Source organism: Haliotis asinina, chromosome 4 (genome assembly GCF_037392515.1).
Source record: "Haliotis asinina isolate JCU_RB_2024 chromosome 4, JCU_Hal_asi_v2, whole genome shotgun sequence".
NCBI lineage: Eukaryota > Metazoa > Mollusca > Gastropoda > Lepetellida > Haliotidae > Haliotis > Haliotis asinina.
In genome coordinates, this window is record NC_090283.1 from 63,982,489 (window position 1) to 64,009,917 (window position 27,429).

The following is a 27,429-nucleotide window of genomic DNA, read 5'->3' on the forward strand; positions in this document are numbered from 1 at the left end:
AGATCAGTGGAAATTGTGACAAAGTTCTTCACATAAGACGCTTCCAAACGAGCACTGGCCAAATCCGCTGGGTGGCAACTATAAGCAGCCCTCTACGCACAGGGCACATCTGTTGGGTCGGGGATTAACGGATTAGCCTCTATAATCCTAAGATTATACCCTATTCTTCACCACGTGGTATGTCCGATTACTAATCTGCCTATGCTCCCGTGGGGATCTTGTGACGATGTGACGAAGTCACATCTGACTTTGAACTCGATACATGCCAATTACGAAGGCGATCGTGCCGAGTAAGTTCTTTCAGGAGCTAATAATATTTGCTGTGATTTGCGCCTGTGTTTGACGATATCGATAACAGAGTATTACGGATCTTAATGACCCAATCTCCGTACTATTATGTACCTGTACAACCTGCAACCTGAGTTGTACACCGATACGTATTGACTGTCAACTGATCGCCCGTATTGACGTTTTATGCTTCAAAAGGGTAGCGCGCAGCGAAAATAAATTCCTTATCAAAGGACTCGCAGATCAGTTAGTACTTGGTGTCTATTGGGTATAACTTTATGGTTATGCCTTTAGGCTTAATGTTTTCCGTGGAATGGCAAATTTATTGTGTTCTTTAACAGATTGCCAAACGAACCGGTATTGACGTTTTGATAGCTCTTTCACGAAAACGTCGAGTTGATTGTATACTGATGGCGTACAAAGAGGAACGGAAACTGCCGGCCAGAAGAAAGTATATGCTAGTGAATTGGATTTAGTCAACCTCTACAAACGTTTTAAGTCTGAAAACGGTCACGGGAACACAGAAGAGTGTAAGTCTAAGACACAATAGGAACCTGCATGAAATACGTCACGATATTGTGCTGGTTTCATTTCAGCCTCTTAGAAAATGGTGTACGCTTTCCTTTGTCCAGAGGGGCAGGGGGGCAGTTCGATTCCCCACATGGGTACAATGTGCGAAGCCCATCTCTGGTGCCTCCTGGCGTGATATTGATAGAATATTCATAAAAGCGGCGTAAAATCAGAGGTGTACGCAGCATGTGTTCGTGTTTTATCCTTCAAATATGACCAACATATGCGTTGTACAGTTATTTATGTTGGAAACCCGTTAAAATCATGTCAGAATTGTTCTTCAGCAGTCCATGTTTGTCGTAAGTGGTGACAAACGGGTGGTCAGACTCGCAGACTTGATTGACACAAGTTCTCGTATCCCAACAGCGTAGATCGATGCTCATGATGTTGACCATTGGATCATGATGTCTGATCCAGACAATTCAACCGCCACCATATAGCTTTATGATTGCTGAGTGCCGCGTAAAACAAGAAACCAACCAACCAAATTATGCAGATTAGTGACGATGCTCAAACTGTGTGAGTAAGTATGGTCACAGACTGACGCCACACAGCTTGGGTACCACTGAGTTCGGCGTTAAACAACAAACAATCACCTTAAAGCAAGAGCACTTCTAAATATATATACGGCCATTAAGGGACGTGAGTCACTGGTTATTCATTCCTCGAAGCAATTCAGCCTCGTGTCCTTAACTTTCCCTGTCAATAATTTATCATTTTTTTTCAGTTAACTACCTGACTTGTTTACGATTGTTTACGTAATGGCCTTACAATAACTAATGACAAGGTAATCGTTTTGGCATCAAGAACACGAAGCCAACTACTATTCACGTATGGAAAAATACACATTCACCAAACACGAATTTGGACCAGTTACAGCTTAGTGTGAAGGTGCATGTTGTAGCCTTCAGATAGGATCTTTGACAAGACAAAGACATTTGTCATCGCCTATTATAGATCGATTTCTGGAATGTCTCTAAGGAATTCTTTACAATCCAAAAGAGGATATTATAGCACTTTCAACCTGATAGTTGTAGTGAGGTACATTAAGCTTGTGTGTCTTACACAAAGCGGTATTATTTCCTGCCAAGGAAGTTATGGTTATCAGGAATAAATCCTCCATTAGACATGCAATACTGTCATCGCACACTCATATCTCATAACCAATGGACATGTCACACACACTATCCTGTTTCGTTTGGTAAATACCTTTGTTTGTCTATCGGCAAACACTATGCTATGTGAACAATCCTAAAACATTGTTTGGACTCAGAAACCTTTGTTTGTTAACTGCGGTGTAATATGTTAGGCAAACAATCGTAAGTTGGAGTTTTGTCATAAAGGGGGATAGATTCAGCGTGTTCGTGGTTAGCTTTCCAAGACCGGATTTCTACTCGTGAAAAATTGTGTTAGAATCGGTCTTCGACAACCCATGCTTGTCGATGGAGGCGAATAATGAGATCTGATACACATCATCATGTCCTATTTGCATATTTGGATGTCGATATCACAATCACTAGATTGTCTGGTGCAGACCCGATTATTTACATCGTTGGCAGTGGCCGGATTATTTCTGCGGCGTTAAACTCATCAATGCTAATGGGATTTTAAGATAGGGTGCAGTCACGTCGTACTAAAGGGGGGAGGGGGGAGGTGTAGGGGGTGGCACTTTACTTGTGGGTAGCCTTTCGGGTCAAGTGTTTCTGAATATATCTCGACAATGCTCGGTAAATAGTGCGTCGAGGTCAGTGGTTGAAAAGTTTACGTTCAGTCGGTCGCTACCCGAAATAACGGCGGTGGTATTATTTTCCTCGGTATTCTGTAAACAGTTTCTCCGGCACCTCTAAACTTATCTAGGGTTCACGGAAGACAACCAGCCCACAATGAAAAACGTTTTGTTTGTTTGACATTTGTTTTTTTATCGTCTCAATCAGCATTTGCCCACCTTTATGACGACAAATAAGTGATTTACGGATGATACATTAACCGGGTGTATTTACAGCTGATTGTAATGTAGGTCTTAGTTTTGCACTTTGGTAAAACCCCATATGCTGTGTTGCTGTACTTTTAACTTGGTACTTGTTGTTGCCGTGCCTCTCGTTCGTATAGTTACGGTCTGCGTAGAGCATCAACGTAACCTTGCGGCATTATGTCACTGAACACCGTATCCCAACTGTGTTGACCGATGCTCATGCTACTGATCACTAGATCGTCTGGTCCAGCTCGATTGTTTACAGACCTCCGCTAAATAGCTGAGTGTTCATTTAACCAACAATCGTTTAAACAATCATTTAAACGAACAAACCAATATCTTAGTGGACTGTAAGCCGTCATCAGCGAACACTGGTACGCCCCCACACACGAACGTGACTCCTAGCCACCCATTAATCCAGACCATTCATCGGCCGGATTAATGGGTATTCCCGTTGTTCCTGAAACAGAAACCATAGTTCAATGATGAAAAACAAATACCGGATACACAACAAAGAATCGCCACAAACAAATGGCAACCATTAGCACTGGTGAATGAACTGGTATGTGAATGGGTTCGTGCACTCTGAATGAATAACCACACTCGCGTGTTCCCTACGCTAGCGTTCCACAAATGACCCTAAGTGGCCTATAAATGATTTGCGAAATTCCAATCAGCATTTCGAACAATTACCCAATATTTCCCCGAGCCCGCACTCACACTCTCGTGTGTAGAGAAACGGCTTATCGGTTTCAAGGAACGCGCGGTGAACAATGAACCTTTGTATTTATATGTAGAGTTTCTTCCAAAATTGCGTGACTGAAATTCTCTCCTGTCCCGCACGAGGCCTGAGCACGAGACGTTAGCGCTCCCTTGTGGTCAGAGAGTCTCTGTCACCAAACTGACTAGTAGTTTGGTATGCGGCAGAGGAAGGACATAGTTGTACCATGCCTGTCAAATCTGGTGCTATGAAGCTGGATCAGTGTACCAATCAATCACCTTCCAGGTATGTGTTGATGAAAATAGCCCCTGGGGATGATCAGACTGTATTTACATCTTTAAGGTTAAGCTGGGTTTACGGCCGCTCTATATGGAAGTGAGGGGAGAGAGGACATGTGTAGAGGGTGGAAAAGAGAGAGAGAGAGAGAGAGAGAGAGAGAGAGAGAGAGGGGGGGGATAGGGAGAGAGAGCATAAACAACCCAGTGATTAATGTCATGAGCGTCGTCATACACATCTGGTAATCGATGACTTATGTGAACCATGTCAGCGAGGATGACCACCCCATCACGTTAGTTGCCTCTTAAGACAAGAATGTGTTGCTGACGACAATACCTAACCCGGATCTTCACGGGTTAGTACGCGTAAATGGTGTGTGTGGGGGTGGGTGTGTGCGTGCGCCCGCGAGCGCGCGTTAGTGTGTGTTTGCTGTGTGTGTATCTGTGTGTGTGCTGTGTGTATGGCTGTGTGGCTGCTGAAGATTAGGAATGATAACACTGCGATCATTACTTCATTTACTCAAAACGTGTGCTCTAAAATAATAGGCATCAAGTACTCCAACTAACCAAGGTGTTTGCTTGCAGTGTTAGGTTCCATTCCACTTATGGTGCTATTCTGATTTATCACGTGTCGATTCACACGTGACCAGTCACACGTGAAATCATCGTCACGTCGTCACACATATATTATGATTATTGAACTATTAAAATGTTAATTTATACATATAGCAGATACGTATTTCGTTCCGTTACCGATTGCACATTTTCATGTTTACCCGTTGCATCCATAGTCTTTAGCAGAGTCACATCTTCCGAACCGAGATAAACCCAGATATTCAAGAATGAAGTAATCACTTGATAAATTCGAAATTCCAAACCACACAAAACCCAAACTTCACAAAGAGCGAACACAATAGTGCTCAGTACCAATACCGATCCCACAAAGTTATTTAGACACTATTACACGAAATCCCAGCAGCTACTTAACACCTATTCGCGAAGAGGCGATAGGTAAGTTTGATCGAAATGAATTCGACTATATACTGTTACAAATGGAAACAAAAGCCGTTCTCACGGGACCAGCTGTAGCATGTGACTACTCCACCTGTTGGCCAAGTACTGCGTCTCACAACGCAATCAGACTACCATAACATTTGTTTATCACAGATTGCAGGCAGTGTGTAAAATAGCCACTGGGCGGCTAGCTCGTGACTAGTCACAATCCAGTCGAGCCAGTAATTCCCCAGTCACTTACCCGACTGACTGGTGAATTTTCAGGGATCATTTTGTAAATATATCACTCTCTCCGACGTGTTAAATGAAAACATACTTTTAGATCATGTAGTTATATGGCCCGATAAAAGTGCCCATCCTTTTAGCAGTGATTAAACCTGTGCCTGCATTCAAAATTTCGGACTAGTGAATTATTTTGTAGGCATGTGACCTTCACGTATATCTATCCCGACCGGCTAACAAAATTTGGAAAATGGATCAAGGCACTGTAGTAATATTGTAGAAGTGATATGACGGTGCCCACTGTTGTGTTTATGTCGGCGGAGCTGGTCTAACCCCAGGGGCTCGGTCAACACGTCAGTATCACTGCGTGCTCTCGGCGTTAGATACCGCCCAGGTTGGAGTAGCTACATGCAACACTCCCTGGGGACTGTCTCTCAAATCCGACAAAATGAATTCAAAGGCAAATCCAAAGACAGGTCTGAAATGATTTCGTAAGTCTTGTATGAAATTAACATCGTCCTTGGATCCATTATAGATTTAGAACTATTTATTATCTATGAGGGCGAAAATATCGGGGTTCCCATTTTTCATAAGATACACCAGAGCAAAATCACTCTCCTATCCAAAGTTCCAAGCGACCAGCCAGTATAGTAGCTCTGCCAGAAAGATGTGACGATTTACACAGTACACTCAATATAATGTACTAGATGTCTTAACTCTTTTATTTTAGATGAGCCTACACATCTAATTAAACATCCTTGTTAAAATGGTTTAATTTCACAGGGATATTATCCTAAAACGTGAAACACTGTTTCGATTTGCGTAGCGATCCTTTGTTTACATGGGTTGTGTGGCTCTACGTGCTGTCATCGAAGCCTTATAGAGAGCATACGATGCATTCGGTTTGAAATATATGTATTGTCATAAACCTTACTGTCACAGTTGTAGAGGAATATTTACGCAAGGGTGTAAAACAGTATGAAAACCTCGTCGAATTGCTTGCGTTATACCAGCGTTATACCAGTCTCTGCTTATTTATGAATATGCGCGTTTGTTTACAAACAAGAGAAAAGTATGGTCAGGTGATATGCAAAATAACCTCTGGCAGTGATGTTATGCTAAGCCTCACTGTGCCGGAGTGTGAAGCAAAATATCACTTTGTCATGGTGACATGACGTCATGAACAATGATATGACGTCACGATTCTTCTATGACGTTGTAATCTACATGCAGCTACGGTGGGTAGCCAGTCTATGTTTGAAAGTAGATTTGGGTGTATCTAATTGGTAACAGATGGAACCTCATAACTGTAACTTTATCATACTATGTTTACGCCGGACGTGCCTAATTATCGGTATATCCCACGCTCTCACTCGGGAAATAACAACATTTAGGGGCTCGTGTCGTAAACAGTATGACATGGGCACACATACAATATCCTCTATATGTTGTATACATGTTTATAAGAAAGCACTATCGATGGTATATATTTAAGTTTAATAACAGTCCCTATGTGCATTAATGTTGAATCAACCCAAATAGTTACATTGCTCGGACCATAGAAAATATATATCTGCAACGGTTCCCACTCAAATAATCTATGTCAAATATATATACCGTAACCACAGTATGTTCAGTATGCCAGGTGCGGTCTTGGTCCTAATATATTCCGTCACACTGATCATGACCATATTGCAGACTTATTTATTGTTTTACAGTTGTTACAATTGTCAGCGACATGTGTGTAGGGAGTTGGACAGTTTATCATGTCAAACAGTGCATGGCCTAGGATTATCCGACTGGCACTTTAACAGATATACCGAACAAAAGCAACTTAGGATCATTAATATTTTTGGAAATGTCGTTCGTTGATCCTTGCAGTTGTAGCTCCAAACATAACATCGTATTTGTGTTTGTATTTCTTGTTCACTTTTTTCAAGTTGTAATCTTGTACAGAGACAAGGTCAATATCTGTGTGTGTGTGCGTGCGTGCGTGTGTGTGTATGAGAGAGAGAGAGAGAGAGAGAGAGAGATGAAAGAGAGATATGAAGAAGTTAACAATAGTATAAACATCCAGCCAGTCTTGCCTAATGTCATCTCATCACCTTCCTTGGATCATCCTGCTTCTCTAACGTATGTCGTTTTCAATGTTCCAGGTCTCGCAGAGGGAGTTTCTCCACGTCTACGTCGTCCAGTGACGGTAAGTAACGTCACGTGATATCAGGGTTAGGGAACACCTGGTGTCATGACTGATTTTCAGTATTCCAAACATGTAAATTTCACAGCTATTACAATGTAAGTCAAAAGAAAATTGTTCTTGAAGATATTCAAGACTTCGTATTCTGTCGCACTGACGTTCTTTATTATGCATATGAATTAAAATGAAAATAGAAGCAGGTAATTAGAGATCGAGACGACCACGAGAGTAGATCTATATGCAGATGTAGTGTAAATTTCGATGCGTCAATCTTCACTCGTATTATCAAGAGGAAGATAGTTGCCTCACAGATATATAGATTTCGTTCTTACTAATTGTGCTTTATTAACATATACTGAACAGCCAAGAAACGGAACTGTTTTGTCAAGTTTTCAAACAGAATGCGTAAACAACACGAACGATTGCATTTTTTTCGAAACGTTTCTTTTCCTGTTCAGTATACTTTGGAACAGAGCTAATGAAGGCATTCAAATACTGAATATTGCCAGGATCGGTATCTTCAAGAACTTTATTTTCCCTTATTTTCATCACATCAACTTCAAAATAGGGCGGTGGGGTAGCCTTGTGGCTAAAGTGTTCGCTCGTCGCTCCAAAGACCCGGGTTCGAGTCCCCACACCGGCACATTATGTGAAGCCCGTTTATGGTGTATTGCTGGATATTGCTGGAATTGCTGGATATTGCTGGAATTGGTGTAAAAACATACCCAACTTCTAAACGTTTTAAGTGTCCATGTTCAGAGCAGGCGAAGGACTAGGTCACACAGGCCACTATTTGAGTTGTACACGAGCCATATACAACATGTCTGTTTGAATATCCCACCTCACAGCCAGTTTACCTCTCACTGTCCCCGTGTGCCTCCCGTGTGTATCAGAGGCTAGGCCTGTCTCGCCCTCGCCGACACATTCCCATCCTAGAGTGCTCCGAAAGTGGGAGGGGGTGGGACAGTCGCTGAGCCAACCTCAACAATGACCCCGGAACACATCGGCAGGTGCCATTGCCCAGTCTCGTTCACTCTTGTACTTATCTGCCTCTTACTATCATCCTTCCCAGTGACGGAAAATGGGTAGCCACTTGTTTGCTTGTTTGCTGAATTCTAACCCGGATTTTACGGGTCGTTCGATCATTGCGATCAACGTACACAAGTTCGGATCCTTCTTGAGTTTAATTTGTGATGGAACAACTTTTCGCAAGATGGAATTCATCGTCAGTCCTGTATAACCGTTGGTCCTTTATGAAGTTCCCCTCCTATAGTTGTCCAATTATGTTATAACCGTTGGTCCTTTATGAAGTTCCCCTCCTTCAGTTGTCCAATTATGTTATAACCGGGATACAGTTCGGACATTGACAAACTCACTCACTCATTCCCTTGACTTGACAGTGTTCGATCCCCGGCCGCGTGAAACCCAAACAAAGATGGTACTTGTTGTTACCTTGCCTACCGCTCGGCAGTAAGAGGACAACACAAAAACTGTTCTGAATATCGTGTCTGAGTGAATATTCATGTCACACTGCGACATCTCAGAAGACTAGTACTATACTACCTATCACTTAGACTCACTTGAAGCAGTGAACCCATCAGTTACAATCACGTGAAGCAGTGAACCCATCACTTAGACTCACTAGAAGCAGTGAACCCATCACTTAGACTCACTTGAAGCAGTGAACCCATCACTTAGACTCAATTGAAGCAGTGAACCCATCACTTAGACTCACTTGAAGCAGTGAACCCATCACTTAGACTCACTTGAAGCAGTGAACCCATCACTTAGACTCAATTGAAGCAGTGAACCCATCACTTAGACTCACTTGAAGCAGTGAACCCATCACTTAGACGCACTTGAAGCAATGAACCCATCACTTAGACTCAATTGAAGCAGTGAACCCATCACTTAGACTCACTTGAAGCAGTGAACCCATCACTTAGACTCACTTGAGGCAGTGAACTCACTAGAAGCAGTGAACTCATCACTTAGACTCACTAGAAGCAGTGAACCCATCACTTAGACTCACTTGAAGCAGTGAACCCATCACTTAGACTCAATTGAAGCAGTGAACCCATCACTTAGACTCAATTGAAGCACTCGCTATATGTTATGTATATATTGGGGGTTACATGGAAAATGAATTTGTCCGCTAACTTGGGGGAACCACCGGCAAACTTTATGCAGATGAATTGCACAAGGATCATGCACGAAATTGCTGAAAAGCACGTGCAAATATTGTGCATGTGAACAGCTGCGTTCAGATTTGTTGAGAGTTCACAAATTTTCGCTGCGTTTCATCATTTATTGGACTCATGACAATACTCTTTGCAACGTTACGAATTTGTTTTACAATATATCACTTCCCGTGTGTAAACGGTACCTTTATACAAAATGGAATATTTTGCAATGGCTAGTGTAGGACAGTTAACTGAAGTAAGTGCTTTTAAAACCTTTGATAGGTAGTATATATAAACGGCATTGACACCGACACCGACACCGACACCGACACCGACATGTACGTCGTCAGGTAAATACAATAATCTTGAACATGGCGTTAAGCCCTATATTACCTCATTTAATACCTCATACAAGTAACAGATAATCCATATTGTGACGAATCATTGCCTCTGTTCTTTAGAGCATGTCAGTGTTGTATCATACTTTAACTGGAAGCCTCTTTTGCTCCCCAAGCCTCAAACCAGGTTCTGGTTTCTTGAAACAAATAATTTTGCTCAAATTTTAAACTGAGTTTGACAATTTGAAACCGATGAAATTTTAACTCAGCTGCATTTTTAAAATACAGAGGCCCAAACAACTTAACCAATATGTTTACAAAATTCAAACTGTCTACTATTTTTGAGTTTAATATCAATTTCAGTACTTTATGGGAAATGCATTTTCTCAAATTTCTCTAACTGAAGTCAAAACTCGAGAAATCGGGGCCACGCCACCAGTTACTGTCTCCTCCTTCCCCGTCCATCCGTTTTGTACTGTTTCTCAGTCTAACAGTAGTCTACTGTAAGCTGCTAATTAGAAAATCCCCTCTGAGCCTCTGAGTCAACTAATGAGCTCTGTGTCAATTGAATATTTTCAAAAGGTAAATACACCGTCTTGGCAGAAGAAATCGAAGTTTACTCAGATTAAGCCGCCTAGAGATTAAACTTGATAATCCCGACAAAGGCACCTCACGCCCTGTACACACGAACTGACGGAGGGAGCAGTGTCGCATATGTGGTTCACGGGCCTCAGCTTCACAGACATGTTCGGGGCTCAGACTTTGCTTTGCCCCCGTCCCTTTTTCTTCGTTCATATGTTGGTTTTGACCTGCCTACTTACATTACAGGGAATTTTGCACCTTAACACATTAGCTGAGTAGCGCTTGTTAGGTAACAACGACGTACTCTTGCAATAGGTGCTCTTCCCCTACTTTGCGAAATAATTGCAGATACCTGATCCGCGATTGACACGGAATTTATGCACGTGTTTATGAATTGCTATCTAATGATTATAACGTAGAGTGCAGGGGAAAACTTCTGCATATCCTGCCACATCGATCCACCTGAGCACTGCACTACAAACACATGCAGCGGCAAGTCAGTTGTACACCTAGAGGACCCACCCCACTTGTTACAAAATTGTCAGATTTCTCATCATTACATCCTAATATGTATACAATGTGTATGATGTGTGATAAGTCAAAATTAAAACGCTTTTTCAAAATATTAACTTTGTCTTTTGAAAAAAAATCCCCAAACACTAGACGGATGTTTTTTTGTACGTCAGTTTAGTTATTCACTGTTATCATTTTAGCTAGAAAATAGAATAATACTCAAAATTATTCCAGTACATTTTTCATTATTAGCGTCATTTTTCATTGAGCAGACTCTGAGTCTTTACTGTTCCCATGAGATGACCTATCCTATGGCGATAAAAAAAAACACAACTTAAATTAGACGATATCAATTCCGACAATGCAGGGATCGTTGGTGACGGTATCAACAAGTGCGACTTTCAGCTAACGACTACACAGTCTGGTGCAAGATCGTAATGCATGTGTGTACACAAGGAAAGGGATTTCTCATTTTGTTGTTGAGCTAAACGACAAATAGGAGACAAACACTTCGTGAAAAAAGTTCTTTGTATGAAGAACAGTAAAGTCATCTGATTGAATGCACTCAAGCAAAAATCATTGTGCTGTATCGTCATCATCTTCTCAATGCGAGGAACTGGAATGTAAAAATACTCATGAAACCAGGAATCTCCTTATAGCATGCTATTATATAATATATTACGAGGGTACAATAGTTTAATTCCGTCATTAAGTAGGTACTTATATCCTCATGTTAAATTACTGAGTGAGTGAGTTTAGTTTTACACCGCACTCAGCAATATTCCGGCTATATGGCGGCTGTTCTATCACTACTGGCTGATAGTTACTGCCAACTACAGCTTTCAACACGGATACACTTATATCTCCCTTGACTATCTCAAACTACTATGACGGTGTGTTAGAACCCACGTTCCCCCAGATGGCGATTTCGTTCAATTTCTCTGGACCTCGCCTCATCGTCGCGTCTCCATGACACATCACAAAACATGTCCCTGTCCCAGTCTCTCTTTGTACTGTCAAGTCAGTTCCCCCATACATCACCATTTGGTTTCATAGTTATCAATACTCTTACAGGTTCACATTCATTGTCCAATTTCCATGACCCATTTCTCTACTCAAATATTTCAGAATCTATTCTTCACCCCATCTTCCATTTTATGACCCAGTCTGTCTATATTTTTTTACTCAACTTCACTTTCCTCAGTCTGACTATGCTCCATCTTTTCTTCACATTTCTGAGCCGAAATCTCTCTAATATGCAGCTCATCGTCACTTTTCTCTGTCCTCGTTACTCTACACTTGTCAAATTTCTCTGTCCCCGTTACACTACACTTGTCACTTTTCTCTGTCCCCGTTACTCTACACTTGTCAAATTTCTCTGTCCCCGTTACACTACACTTGTCACTTTTCTCTGTCCCCGTTACTCTACACTTGTCAAATTTCTCTGTCCAAGTCTCTCGAAACTGTCTTTATCTGACGTATGTGTAGCCTTTCCTTGAACATTGTCCATAACTTGTTTTATAAAGGTATCAGTAGGTACACAACGCCGCTCATATTAACTTTATTTTAAAGAAGTTTTATATCCAAAACACCCCCCTTGTTGCCCATCACGCCAACTTCTAAATGCCACTCTAAGATTGTTTATTGTTGTTGTTTAACTCGTCGTCATATTTCTTTTTGCCCAATTTCTTCATTCGGTCAACTTTCATCTTCAAAATCTATCCACCCACCTCGTTTTGTTATTTGTATTCCCAGTTTCTTCATACATCGCCCCATATTCACATATCTGTTTATCTATACCTTTCACACCCGTGTCAACGACTTTACAGATGCTTCTCATTTCATGCTCTAGCATCTTAGTATAATGTTCTCACACCCACACCTTCACCTCATCTTCCTCGTTCCTTCGCCAGCCACATCCGACTTCCTCACAACGGGGTTGACACGAACAACAAACGTCTTCAGTTTGTGCAAGTTAGCTCTTGACACATTAGCACTGTACATAGGGGCACATTGATTAGACGAGGGGGGTTCTGGAAGGGAAGTCACGACCTAAGACGACTAACACTCTACTGCTGGTGCCGGAGTCACAGAGACAATCAACATTCTTTACCATGTTTGTACTGTTTGGCATTGATTACCCAGACCAATTGACGCCGTGTACCTACAGTCCAGGGTTGCGGGTTATTCACGTGGAATCCCAGAACCAGGAAATAACCCGAGTGCCATATTAAAATGCTAAACAATATTTTAAATATTTTTTTGTTTGTTTTCTTTTTGGCAATTGAGGCTCCGTTAATGCAATATCTTAAAACAATTGTTAATGTGTTTGAATTATGTTACTGGTTCAGTTCTGTTTCTTCTCAAAGTATTAAAGGGTTTTACGCCATTTGTCCATTTGTAGCCATTATTCCAGCAATACAAAGACGGCCAGGCTTCACACATGAAGAGAAAAAATGAGCAAAGGCTTAATATGGGTTCATGGTTACGTAAAAATGTAGATTAATTTCTGTATGGTTTGTTCAATTATTTCATTCTGTTGTCGTCGTTGCTGCTGCCGCTATTGTTGTATAACGCTGCATTCCAGCTGTACAATGAAAATCTGTAGCGGACAAACCAGTGAATAATAGTATAAGTCACACCGGTGCCCCTGGGTAGGATGACACGCACTAGACCATGTCACTGTGTCTCAAAATCCTTTCCTAAAGTTGCCTCCAACACAAGCTCAGGTCGCACACAACCAACCTAGTCACAAAGTCACATCTCGCTGTTCACGAAATCGCCTTGTACCACAAGCTCAGGTCGTGCACCAACCAAGGCAGGAAGCCTGAATACCCGATTCATTAACCTCAAGTTGCTGGCGACCAATAATTTATTGCAGCCCGGAACCCAATGAAGCGAAAATGACGTGTAACAATAATCACTCCTGTAGTTATCCCATGATTATTTTAGGATTTGTTTATTTTCAAAATCTATTTTTGCAAAGGCGTAATCAAATGTGATCTCTTCCTGCTTGCCAGATAAACACCTGGCTGGCACGACCGCCTGTTGGATCAGTAAACTCATGCAATAATTCAATGTTGTCCATGCTGAAAAACTCGTTTGTCTTTGACTGACTTGATATATCCTGGAGGTGACCTCATTTTGTGCAGCGTGCGTCTTTCTGTAACGTTATTCAAATAAAACTTCATGTGATTTCCAAGAGGCATCATGACCGCAATTGATAAACCATGTTTCCTTTCTAAACCACTAATGGCTCTATATAAGGAATTTCCTTTTATGGTCAACACGTAATGTTAAAAAAGCATTTAAGATTTAGGAGCATAAGTTTATTTTATATTATTTGTTCATGATATTGGGCTTCGGGAGTGTTATAATGGTTAATAATTCATATTCCTTCGTGAAAAAGAACTGAACTTCAAGCATGTACTTGAACCTGGGTATTAAGCGATACTTGACCTAACTATTCGTAGTATTTACCAAGTTAATGTATATCCCTTAAGTAGATAGGCATGTCATTGATGAACGTACATTCGATAAAATACGAAATGCAAATCAGACCTTTTTAACACAACAGTCCACTAAAAGATAAGACACGTATTTTGTGGTTTAATATTTTATTGTAAGGAGTGGACTTCTGACAGTATTGCTGGTAGGTATGTGAGTCTGCCAATGAGTGAGTAAATATAGTTTTACGCCAATAAGGTTATGAAGCAGCTATATCTCGAACAGAACATGACAGAAGCGTGTTTCAGTGTCCCCCATCAGTCAAGGAGGATTGTTGCTCTAAGAAGCATAAAATTATACTCACTGGAGTGAAATCTTAATGACAATTAATTTGGAGAAAAGACCCATGCATGTCGACATTAATGATAATGATGATTAATTTATATAGCGCCTATTTTGAAAAGGTTTTTGCTCAATGGCGCTGGCAAAGAGAGTAAGAAAAGCCTATGAAAATGATATTGTGAACCAGAGGGTTTTTAGGGCTTTTTGAAACTGATTTCCCTGATAGTGATAGTGGGGTTGTTCCAGTAATGGGACTGCAGCTGAGAATGCTCTGTCATCCACAGTGGTTTTGGTGGTTGTCTGAGAGAGAAGAAGGCGGTTCCTCATTGTGTCACATATTCACAGATATATTTCTGTTTTCAGGTAGCAGCGTGTCTTCAATGAGCTCGAGCCGGTCTGACGCCGAGAGTGAAAGTGTTAGCCTGTCCGGTTCCGACTCGGACTCTTTGCTCCAGAACGACCCCACCAAGCTGACCGTCCTGTTCTATGCGGATACCCATGAGGTCATTCCACTGCTTGACCTCTATCAGCCTGTCCTGAGTTGGATAGACTCGGACCTTCAGCTCTTCAAAATCAGAGAAAGAAGTTCCAATACTGTTCGCGAGGACACACTCTCAGAGCACGTGTCCAGCCTCGCTATAGTTGTGTTCCTGCATGAAGAAGGTATGCTTGGTTGTGAACGGATTCAGTCAGCCAGGCGACATTTTGAAAAACCGCCATGGAAATTTCATCATTCCGAGCAGCTAGTGAAAGGAAAGATTAATCCGTATCCCTACAACTCACAAGAGTTTTACTACACGTCATCTGATCTGCCTTTGTGGGCAGTGAGACAAGTGCATTATGGAAAGGAGCACATCCGGTTAGTTGTGTACGCGAGTGATGAAAACTGGGATGACATGCTTGACTTCTACAAACTCATTCTGGGAGCTGACCCTGAGCTGACGAGAACAGACTTCTGTCTCTTCACGATCCATGCCCAGATACACTACAACGTTCAGTTCGCCCTGAAGCGTCTGCCGTCGACCACGTCCCCAAAGATCCTCCAGTCTGTCACGCTGCAGTTCAAAGTCGCTGAGGTTGGACATATTGTTCCCCTCTTCCCCAACATTTGTCGGCCGTTGTGTGACAACCGTTGGGAGACGACGGATCACGATGGCAACTCCATCGTGCTGGAGGTGACAGGTTCCTCACCCAATACGTCCCTGGACAAATCCTTCTCAAGACTGACCACGCTGGACTCTTCCCTAGACAGGTCACATGGTCAGATGAGTCTCTCTTCCTCATCCAGTAGCGTCTTCAGCAACAAAGACACACAGCAGGACCGGACACACTCTTTCAAAGAACAGATACAGAGGAACTGTTTCAAGGAAGCAGAACTGAGGAACTGTTCTTCTTTCAAGGAGCAGGCTCAAGGAACTTCCTTCCAGGAAAGGGGACAGGTAAGCTCCTTCAAAGGAGGAGAAGCGAGAAACCCATCTTCACTCAAGGAACGGGATCCAAAGAACTCTTTTAAGGACACAGATATGAACTGGTCGTTCAAGGAACGAGATCCACTGGTCTGCTCTTCCTTTAAGGAACAACAACAAAGACACAATGACTTGAATAACTCAATTCAAAGCAAAACACTTGGGTGTCCAGATGGGAATAGAAACTCTCAAGGTGACAAACAACACTCTTTGGTTCACAAAGATCATCCACATTCCCGCGGTGTGTACACAAACAATTCCCAACCATACAACTCGCCCGCTTATTATATAGATGCCAAGGCAGGTGACTCACAGACTGAGACACAGGGTTTCTATGTATGACCGCTGGTGATTTCATCATCCAAACAAACTCACCATTCTCTCGAACTGTGTCTACGAGTACCAGAAATGACAACACCTCAAGTGGTTTAACCCGCGCCGATAAGACTGAATAACTGAGTCGTTTCCACGTTCACATGTCAATCCAAAATATCCACAAAGATCAAACACGGTCTAATTTGGAAAGGATCTTTTAGGACTTGAGGGATTTCAAAAGCTTAATCTCCAGAAAAAACACCTCCTTTCTTTATAAGAAGGGATCCGTCCTGCCCCTATTACAGAAAATGTCTTGATTATACAGTAATAGAACAAGTTTAAATGCGCAATCCTTTTATATCGAGATACGCACAATCTATGCTTTCACCAACAGTGTAGCATACGCGGACGGTGGAAACAAAACGATGGAAGGACGTGTGTGTACAAATCAGAGACGCACAATCTATGCTTTCACCAACCAAATAGCACACACGGACAGTGGGAATAAAACGATGGAAAGGACTCGTCGACGGCAGAGCGTGATGCGAGCAGACAACAACGGACTTCCACACATTAATCTTGCCAGACACTGAAACGACCAATGGAACAAGACCTTGAACATTAAGTGCTTCGTCATTTACAGTAACCTCGACGGCAACGGGCGTACCCTCTATGTGACATTCTACTTCCGGGTCACATTGTCGATATAGACGTTCTACATCCGGGCCACAGTTTCGTTGTCGCCTGATATGCCCACAGCCAGTCTAGCGTGATGTCTAGACACAGATTATGTACACATATGTTTATATGTAAATAATCACCACCATGTTTCTCATTGAAACTAATTGTACAGTGTCATCATTGTCATCATATATTTATATAACACGCTCCTGTGACGGAACATTTCTTCAGTATGTGTCATTGCTTGTAGATTCCATTTAGGGAAATTCTTTTGTCACACTGTGATTCACGATCTGGATGTCGTGATGATTTGAAACAAGTGTAATTAGCATCATATTTGGCAGTGATGTTTTTTCCTGATTAAGATTAATTTATAAACAAGAATCTCAACATAATTGACTAATGACACGTAAGGTTATTCTGGGATTGAAAACTCTGACGGTGTAGAGAATATATATGCGTTTATATGTATTTGTTAATAACAAATAAGAAAACTGTTATTTGTGTTCTTCTCGATGACAATACCTATGTAGATTGTTACAGAGAAATCTACATTATATTGATGTTGTTTTGTTTTTGTATTGTTATCATTTGTGTATTAAACATTATATTTGAGAAAATACTCTTAGATACAACTGGAGCTTCAGGAAGTGGAGACAGATTTAGTTCGAAAACGTGACGTAATGTATACCTTCTACGGGGAGGTGCAAGGAAACATTAGTTATGGTCACAGGATTCAGCACAGAGTTGTGTCCCTTAGCTACCCGGTTTAATTACAAGGCTTGAACCTAGTGTCTGTCTTTGATACATAGTCAAACTCGTTACCTAGAAATTATTATACCCAAGCCAGATTAATCACATTTTATGAATAGGCAACTTCTTTATTGCAATAGGTGCTACCTTTCGGTGTAGTCCCTGGAACAGTTGTCTAGCAAATGATACAACGTTATGCACCTGAAGAATATTTCGGTTAATGCAATTGAGGTTGATGTACAGTATATAGACATTACTGATGCTTATTGTGATTGCAGATATAAGTATATCCATAAACAGATTAGGGTATCCCACCGCCCCTAAAAGTTCGGATGATTTCAAACAAGTGTAATTAGCGTCGTATTTCGTTTTGATGTTTTTCCTGATTATGACGAATTTATAAACAAGAATCTCAACATGATTGATTAATGACACTGAAGTCTATTCTGGCATAGAAAACTATGACGTCTTAGAGAGTATATATGCGTTTATGTGTATTTGGTTTTTAAGAAGAAGTAGGGAAACTGTAACAAAGACTGATTATTTTATATTTTACATAATGATTTGATGTTGTTGTTTTTGCAACTCTTCTTGGTGAAAACGGAGCCGAACCAAGGATAAATGGCATCAACAAATGGCATTCCGCGTGTTTGAAAAAAAACTATTTTAATCATTTCATGTGTAAGTGAAAAGGTGATTGGTAACACACATCAAGGTACGAATAGACTACACGTTTGTACTACAGGAGTGGGAGGTCTGTAGTTGCAGCGATTGCCATGTCAACGATTGCCATGGCAACGGCATGTTACGTCGGCTCCATACCGTGTAGATCGCGATTGCAATGATTCTGCGTAATCTGATCGCATTTTACTCCTGTTGTTTCGGATGGGGCGGTCCCCAGAGTCGCCTCCCTTGGGCGCGCCAGACACCTGTGAAAGTAGTGAATCCCAATCACCACATTATTATGTATATAGACTGCCAACGCCATTCTGATGCTATTGGTAGCAGTAAACACTTAGATCATTTCGGCATTGCCCAATGATACGCAGTGAAATAAATCACATGCTGTTCAAATCATATCATTCGCTCTCTCCTATTCGTTCCTGGATATAATCGACATGTGTATTTAATGCCAACGCACTCAAATTTAATTACATAATGCAGAACTTCATATTCGTATGGGATATTGTTCCAGATACAGTATTCGTGACAACTGTCTCAGGCAGGCTCAGAGATAGACCCTAGACGATCACACGTTTATTAAGATGCCATGGAATGTGCACGCTGTACATGGAATCTGTTCAGTAATGCATGCGACAAGCGCTAAACATGATGTGTTTGTAGGTGAATACCATACCCATGAGCATTCGTTGACGTCATAAGGTCTGTAGATAGTTGATATGGTAATATTCAAGCCCGAATTCTAATACTAACTAACTAAATTGTTTATCCTGAAAGCAGACCAGATTTCAAGATTTGGGAATAATTGAACATTGGTAACTCAAATCCCTATTTGTATTAATATCATCACTGTTATTTAACAGTCTTAACTTTATGTGATCATAATTGTTTTGCTAGTGAGAATGCAATGCTATTCAAGCATTCGGGACAAGTAAAGTTGGCAATACGTTAACAGTTGATTTTTCAAAATAAACTGTTCCTTTCAACAAATTCTCACAGGAATTAACATGTTGCATCCAGTGACGAAGATGTTAGAGACACAACAAGAGATTGTTGGAATTACGTCAGCGTCAACGTCTCCTTGATCCATGTTGTATCCGTCGGCTTAGCATGTACATCCGATGTTGAAGCGTCAACAGCACTGACGTCAACGTCGTCGACGTGTTTCCCTTGTGTCATCGTGAACTTGTCTTTGTCTGCATTTCCTGTGTTCTGGTCAGTAATAAATTCATATGCATATAAAGTTTGTGTTTATTGTGCATTGCAAGGAGCATGTTTACGCTGGTTACAAATTCCTAGCCAAGATCACATCGACTTTTGTGGTTTATATTTTGTTTATTGTTTATTTCGTCTTTTTTCTTCTTTTTATTTTTTACAATTAATTCTTTTTATTTTATTTATTCTTTTTATTGGGATTTTTTGTTGTTGAAATTATTGTTTATTTTGTATTTGTAGAGAGGTGTGGAGGAACACTACATCTCTCATTGCTTCACCAGTGTTACAATTCGAAACAATTGCGTAGAATGTGAAACGGCGCTGGATAGTCGTGTTGTTCAAACGTTTGCTCAAAGCGGCGGCGTTCAGGGTTTGATTCTCCATTTGGATGGAATCATAGCCCAATACCGATGTCCTGTGTCGCGATGTTCCCCAGTAAACCTGCAAGTAACTAAACAGCATCATACACACATAAAAACATAAAATGACTTGACTAAGATCTTTTATGGTTAAATCTTCCATGTGTGTCAAAGAATTAAAAGAAGATTTATCCATAAAAGATCTTTGGCATATATAACGACTTCTAAATGCCGCTAAAAGATATCAGAAAGTGACTTGTTTCCAGCGGCTAGTCATATCTTACATCATTCCTACCAATATACAGTTATTCCATATAATGTAAGTACATTAACATACATTACTGACGGCGTGTGAGTGAATATTTTTTGTACTGGCGTTCTTAACTCTTAAGTGAGTTAACATTTAAAGTCAAATCGGAATTATTTCAGCCATGTCATAATTGTGAGACATATCGTGATTGTGAGACATGACTGTGAGACACATCATGATTGTGAGACATATGATTGTGAGACATATCGTGATTGTGAGACATATCATGATTGTGAGACATGACTGTGAGACATATCATGATTGTGAGACATATGATTGTGAGACATATCGTGATTGTGAGACATATCATGATTGTGAGACATATCATGATTGTGAGACATGATTGTGAGACATATCATGATTGTGAGACATGATTGTGAGACATATCATGATTGTGAGAAACGAGTGTGAGACATATCATGATTGTGAGACACATCGTGATTGTGAGACATATGATGATTGTGAGACATATCATAATCGTGAGACATATCGTGATTGTGAGACATATGATTGTGAGACATATCGTGATTGTGAGACATATCATGATTGTGAGACATGATTGTGAGACATATCATGATTGTGAGACATATCGTGATTGTGAGACATATGATGATTGTGAGACATATCGTGATTGTGAGACATATCGTGATTGTGAGACATACCACGATTGTGAGACATGATTGTAAGACATATCATGATTGTGAGACATATTGTGATTGTGAGACATATCGTGATTGTGAGACATATCATGATTGTCAGACATATCGTGATTGTGAGACATATCGTGATTGTGAGACATATCATAATTGTGAGACATATCGTGATTGTGAGACATATCATGATTGTGAGACATGACTGTGAGACATGATTGTGAGACATATCATGATTGTGAGACATGATTGTGAGACATATCATGATTGTGAGAAACGAGTGTGAGACATATCATGATTGTGAGACATATCGTGATTGTGAGACATATGATGATTGTGAGACATATCATAATCGTGAGACATATCGTGATTGTGAGACATATGATTGTGAGACATATCGTGATTGTGAGACATATCATGATTGTGAGACATGATTGTGAGACATATCATGATTGTGAGACATATCGTGATTGTGAGACATATGATGATTGTGAGACATATCGTGATTGTGAGACATATCGCGATTGTGAGACATACCACGATTGTGAGACATGATTGTGAGACATATCATGATTGTGAGACATATCGTGATTGTGAGACATATCGTGATTGTGAGACATATCATAATTGTGAGACATATCGTGATTGTGAGACATATCATGATTGTGAGACATGACTGTGAGACATGATTGTGAGACATATCATGATTGTAAGACATATCGTGATTGTGAGACATATCGTGATTGTGAGACAAATCATGATTATGAGACATGATTGTGAGACATATCATGATTGTGAGACATGATTGTGAGACATATCGTGATTGCGAGACATATCATGATTGTGAGACATATCGTGATTGTGAGACATATGATTGTGAGACATATCGTGATTGTGAGACATATCATGATTGTAAGACATATCGTGATTGTGAGACATATCGTGATTGTGAGACATATCGTGATTGTGAGACATACCATGATTGTGAGACATATCGTGATTGTGAGACATATCATAATTGTGAGACATATCGTGATTGTGAGACATATCATGATTGTGAGACATGACTGTGAGACATGATTGTGAGACATATCATGATTGTGAGACATGATTGTGAGACATATCGTGATTGTGAGACATATCATGATTGTCAGACATGATTGTGAGACATATCGTGATTGTGAGATATGTCGTGATTGTGAGACATATCGTGATTGTGAGACATGTCGTGATTGTGAGACATATCATGATTGTGAGACATATCTTAATTGTGAGACATATCGTGATTGTGAGACATATCGTGATTGTGAGAGTTGTGTAATAAAACCAAACTTAGGCGATATACATACCTGTCGACAGAGGACAATAAAATTTCATGGTAACCATGCATGTACCCGAGCTTCATTTGCACCATATAACGAAGACACGTTCTACGATTAAAACCAGGATAGGAATAAATATACTTTGAATGACGTATTTTACATGCGCTCTGAGGGAAACAACCATTTCACACGACTTCACTAATTAGGATTGTTTTTGTTTGTTTCTTTTAATTCTTATGTTCATTTCAGTCACGTATACAAAGGAGATCACATTTCCGTGTTTAAAGCAGTTTCCAAACTATGAAAAAATAACGTGAACAAAGTCTGGGTATGCACAGCTCTAGAAAGTAAGTGAGACCACAGCACAGCACCAACTCAAATTAGGATTTGTCACGGCGGATTGTAACTCATCCAGCCTGGTACATGCATTTAACCAGAGGTTGTTGCCAGGGACAACGCCCTGACGGTGAATGTTGTTTGATGTCGCTGTGGGAAGTATGCTTTGAACTTTACGTACAGCGCATATTACACCATTCCTTCAGCAATTTGGACCAGTCAGGACCATGCAACGAACACATTCCACTATTAAAACCAGGATAGAATTCAACCCTGTGTGTTACAGGATATGATGGCAAGCTGCATTTGTGTATTATAGCGCGATGTACGAGAAATCTGGAGGTGAGGGAAGGTCCTATGTCAAATTAGTGAATAATGCAAAGATGGAGAATATCAAACTTTGTCTTGAAGGCAGAAAATTAATTGTAAATATAAAAACCAGTCGGTGATTCGTGTTGTAAGAAAATGCAATTATATTCCATAAACCGATGTCACCCGTACATTCTCCAACCTGTAACGGTTATATCATCCTATATATAATGTTGAAAGATGTTTTAACTGTACAGCTTTGGGTGATACTGCATCACGTGGATGTCTCCCGATTTCGATATGTTTTACATTATAGCAACATGCACGCACGGGAATGACGTAAAACAAATGTCAATAAATAAAGTGCGTGAGAGTGGATATATGGATATATGGATATATGGATATATGTGGCTACCATCAAATGTTTAGACTCATTAGTGAAAGTGTAGCGGCTTACTTGAGTCAACTGTTCTAAACTAGATTTGACAAAATATTCCTTAATGTTTACATGTACTGTTTACATATGAACTGATGATGCTACATATCCGTAAATCTAAATAGAGTATTGCCATCAGCTCAATAAATTAAGAAACTGATTGAAAATAGGCAAATTCTGAACAAAACCTTACACTAAAACGCAGCTGTTCATGCACGATATTTGCACGTGTCTGTCAGCTGTCTGATGCACGGTACTCGTGCATTTCAGCTGCATACTCAAACTGTTGGATCCCCTCAGTTGGTAGAAAAATTCATCTTCGATGTAAACATGTATAAACTGGACAAAATAAGCTAGGGATATTAGTATGTTTTTGACTGATATTTTATCAGTATGTCAATGAATAAATACTTCATTATTCATAACTACAAAATCTACATATATCCCTAACTATTTTTGTCCAGGGAATGCGGGAAACCTGGGAATTCACGTAATCCCTTAACGTTCAAGTTACAAATTATGGGTAAAATGCTTTTAGCCAATTACGTTCAGGATTGAGGTACTCAACATCATGTTTTATACTATCAGCAGTGTGGAATAATATTTTCTTAACTGTTTAAACTTGCAACTCTAAAAGTATTGTAAAAAATTCTAAGTGATTGCTATAAATCTTATCTTACATTGCAAAACAGGTCTCCTAATTACTGCAAATCAGAATGATTTGATATGCACATGCCTATATCTTTCAAACAAAACGCTTTCTCGGGTAAGTTCTGTTCTACATACCCTATTGTTTGAAGACGGCTTTTCTAAGATGAAAAACTTGTGCCCAATCCTTTTTTGAATGAATAAAATATGTTTCAATAAACAACACAGTGACAAACCTTTTTTTAATATAGGTAATTAACAGTTCTGAGCGAAAAAAGAAGTTAAAGAACCTGTTTCAGGTTAACCCTACCCTACTCACTAGAAAGTGGACTGTTCCATTATACCCGGAGGTGTTACCTTAATTAACCTTCCTGTTCTGTGTCTGTCAATCGACTGTCTGTCAAACGGGAAATAACCGATTCGCAAAATATTGCAATACAATTTATTTGCCACAAATACATTGATTGATACATTGTCGTTACACCCTAATATGTACATCCTGATCAACAAAGATGAAGTCTGTTTTCCTCATTAGTATTTTCATTATCATTGTGGTAACAAATACAGTTACTTGGGCCATGTGGGTACAGAGATTTCATGAAATCTCTGACTCTTTCTGGTATTACGTAAGATCCCTTCTTTCACACATTCCCTGTAACAAATAGTGAGTGTTTACAGTGAGTCTAGTTGATTGGTAGTATACTTTGCAGCTGCTGTATTTTCACGGCAACTGGTGCGTGACACAAGGCTAGCAGAGTCGCTAATAAATCACAATGCCTTTGAGACTTGGACGCTCATTTTTCGTAGGAATGTCAGAGAAATATTGTACGTCCGCTTCCTAGGGTTAATGACAGTGAAACCCCCAACTTCTCCTCACAATGCCTTTGAGACTTGGACGCTCATTTTTCGACGTACGTATGTCAGAGAAATATATTTTACTTCCGTTTCCTACGATCAATGGCAGTGAAAACTCCAGCTTCTCCTTCACGTTACAAGTGGAACTTTACGTAAACCTGTCCTCATTTTTCCTCGCTCTTATCGTGTGGTATAAAACCCGTTCAACACTGAGAATTGGAGTTTTAGATATGGGAGGGGAAGCGTGTAATAAATTTTATAGACCCAATAATATTTGCACCAACTTTTCATTTAAAAAATCCATCCCGCATGAAATTGAACTAATGTACCCTTATAAGATGCGACATCAGATTAACATTCGGATGAGAGCGCCACATCTTCAATACACTCTATGTACAATCATAACAATTGAAATAAGTATTTACAGAACTTATGATAGAAGTGAAGGCACAATTTACGAAAATCAGGAACCTACGAAACTCTGAACCCCGATTCTGAAAGCAACGAAAGTAATGTAACTACTGCAATATTTAATTAACGTTTGACGAAAGTGAAAGTAATTCTCGGTGCAGAGTTGTGTCCCTTGGGAAATTCAGGAACGATTCTAGGGTCAAATCCTGGTTTGCCCATGTATGTTTCTAGGTTTGTCAGCAAAATACGCACTCTCGTGGACTTTCCCAAAGTGGAAACATCTCAGAGCTGCGTCACGTACCTCCCATTATAACATGGGTGCACGTGTCTACATGTTGAGCCAACTTTGGGACTTGTTTATATATAATAATACGCCGCCATATACCCGGAATGTTGTTCAAAGCACGGAGTTCAACCACCTCACACACGTGAAAAGAAGAAATATCCCTTGTTGACTATAAAACGGTAGGATTTTGTTTTCTACCCGGCTCTCTGTAAATGTCATTACTGAATGTGCTCAAGGCGTTGATAGTTCCCCTCATCACTTGATGTCAGTCTCAACGTCATATCGTATCATCAATCTCAACTCCCTGGGGACTATAAACCTCTTGCTACCCCTACGTGCACCAAGTTAATATGGCTTTTTAATCGTGAGGTACCCATTCACAGCTGGGTGGAGTGGGGCACACAGTAGTTTGTCCATGTTTGCTGCACGTTGTTGTACCCGCAACTGGGTGTTTGTACGTATCATGTGGCCACCATCTGGTCATCTACCAACAGATTCGCAGGTTCTTCTTAAGTACACAGAGTTGTGCACTGTGCAGTTGGGGTTGTGACAACACGGAAAGGGTCTGCACACAAAGTCGGATCGATCGGATTTTACTCCCGGTGTCGAGTCTGGACTAGATAATTCAGTGATGGACATCATATGAGCATAGAAGTATTCAATTGGGCTTAACCGAATCAGCGGGTCCCAGCTACCCGATGTCGTTAGTTTCGTCTCTTACAACAAGCTTTGGATGCTGAAGGCCAATTCTAACGGGATATTGCAAGTACTTAGACGAAATGTATATGAATGAAATCGATTAATAGAAAGGTTCCAGAGATTTGAAAGATTTTACGAAACTTCTTTCAACTGTGAAATATACGAAATCAAGGCTCTGGTGACTGATGACGCTCTCAGCAGAACACAGGCGATATTACGGAGTTGGGGACACCGGAAATGTGTTCATACAAGGAACACATGTGAAAATCGAACCCGATGAGGTAAACCTTTCACCACCGGGCTACTCCACTGCCCGCATGTCGTGAAAAATAATCAGAATTTTTTGGTGCTTGGTGTTTGAACGTTGCCGAAAAAAAAACATCGCAAAAGACCACTTTAAGCATTTATTCACCGGGTAGAAATTGTAAACAAGAGCAGAAGCGAGTTGGTGAATATTTGATATTCCCCCCCACCCCCACCCCCACCCCCCCCCCCCCCCCCCCCACACACACACACACACACACACACACCCCACCCCCCACCCCCCTTCCCATCCTCTTTCCTAAGTTCTGGGCAGATATTCACTTCTCAGTAGGCACAAAAGCCTCAGAGATACATGGACAGTACTCAAGCATCTCAAGAGCGCAATACTTTTCAATATTTATATATATGTAGACTGAGTTTTCTAAGTGAGTGAATTGAACCAGAGTGGGGGAGTGGGGGTGGGTGGGGGGGTTTAAAGCCGTTTTTAGCAATATTCCATCAACAGCAAGGCGGGGGACACACACCAGAAATGGGCTTCACCCATTGTACCATGAGCGGAATCAACCCTGATCTTTGGCTTAGATATTGACCATGTACCCACTAGGCTACCCCCACCTTCCATCACCTCAGATCTATCGCAAGACTCGAGACCCGATGCAATGTGTCAACCAAGTCAGTCAAGTGGGGTGAGGTGGGGTGAGGTGAGGTGAGGTGAGGTGAGGTGAGGTGAGGTGAGGTGAGGTGAGGTGTAATTATTTGTATCCGTAAT

At 40.7% G+C, this 27,429-nt stretch overlaps 1 protein-coding gene across 1 annotated transcript in view; it reads left to right on the top strand.

The window, feature by feature from the left end:
* The window catches only part of LOC137282650 (protein FAM124A-like), a 48,937-nt gene extending 29,134 nt beyond the window's left edge, over positions 1 to 19,803 (top strand). The window contains exons 2-3 of the mRNA XM_067814437.1: positions 7,219 to 7,262; positions 15,028 to 19,803. Coding sequence (XP_067670538.1) covers positions 7,219 to 7,262; positions 15,028 to 16,472 — 1,489 coding nt within the window. The 3' untranslated portion in view covers positions 16,473 to 19,803. The remainder of the gene's footprint in view (positions 1 to 7,218; positions 7,263 to 15,027) is intronic.
* Positions 19,804 to 27,429: the final 7,626 nt, after the last annotated feature.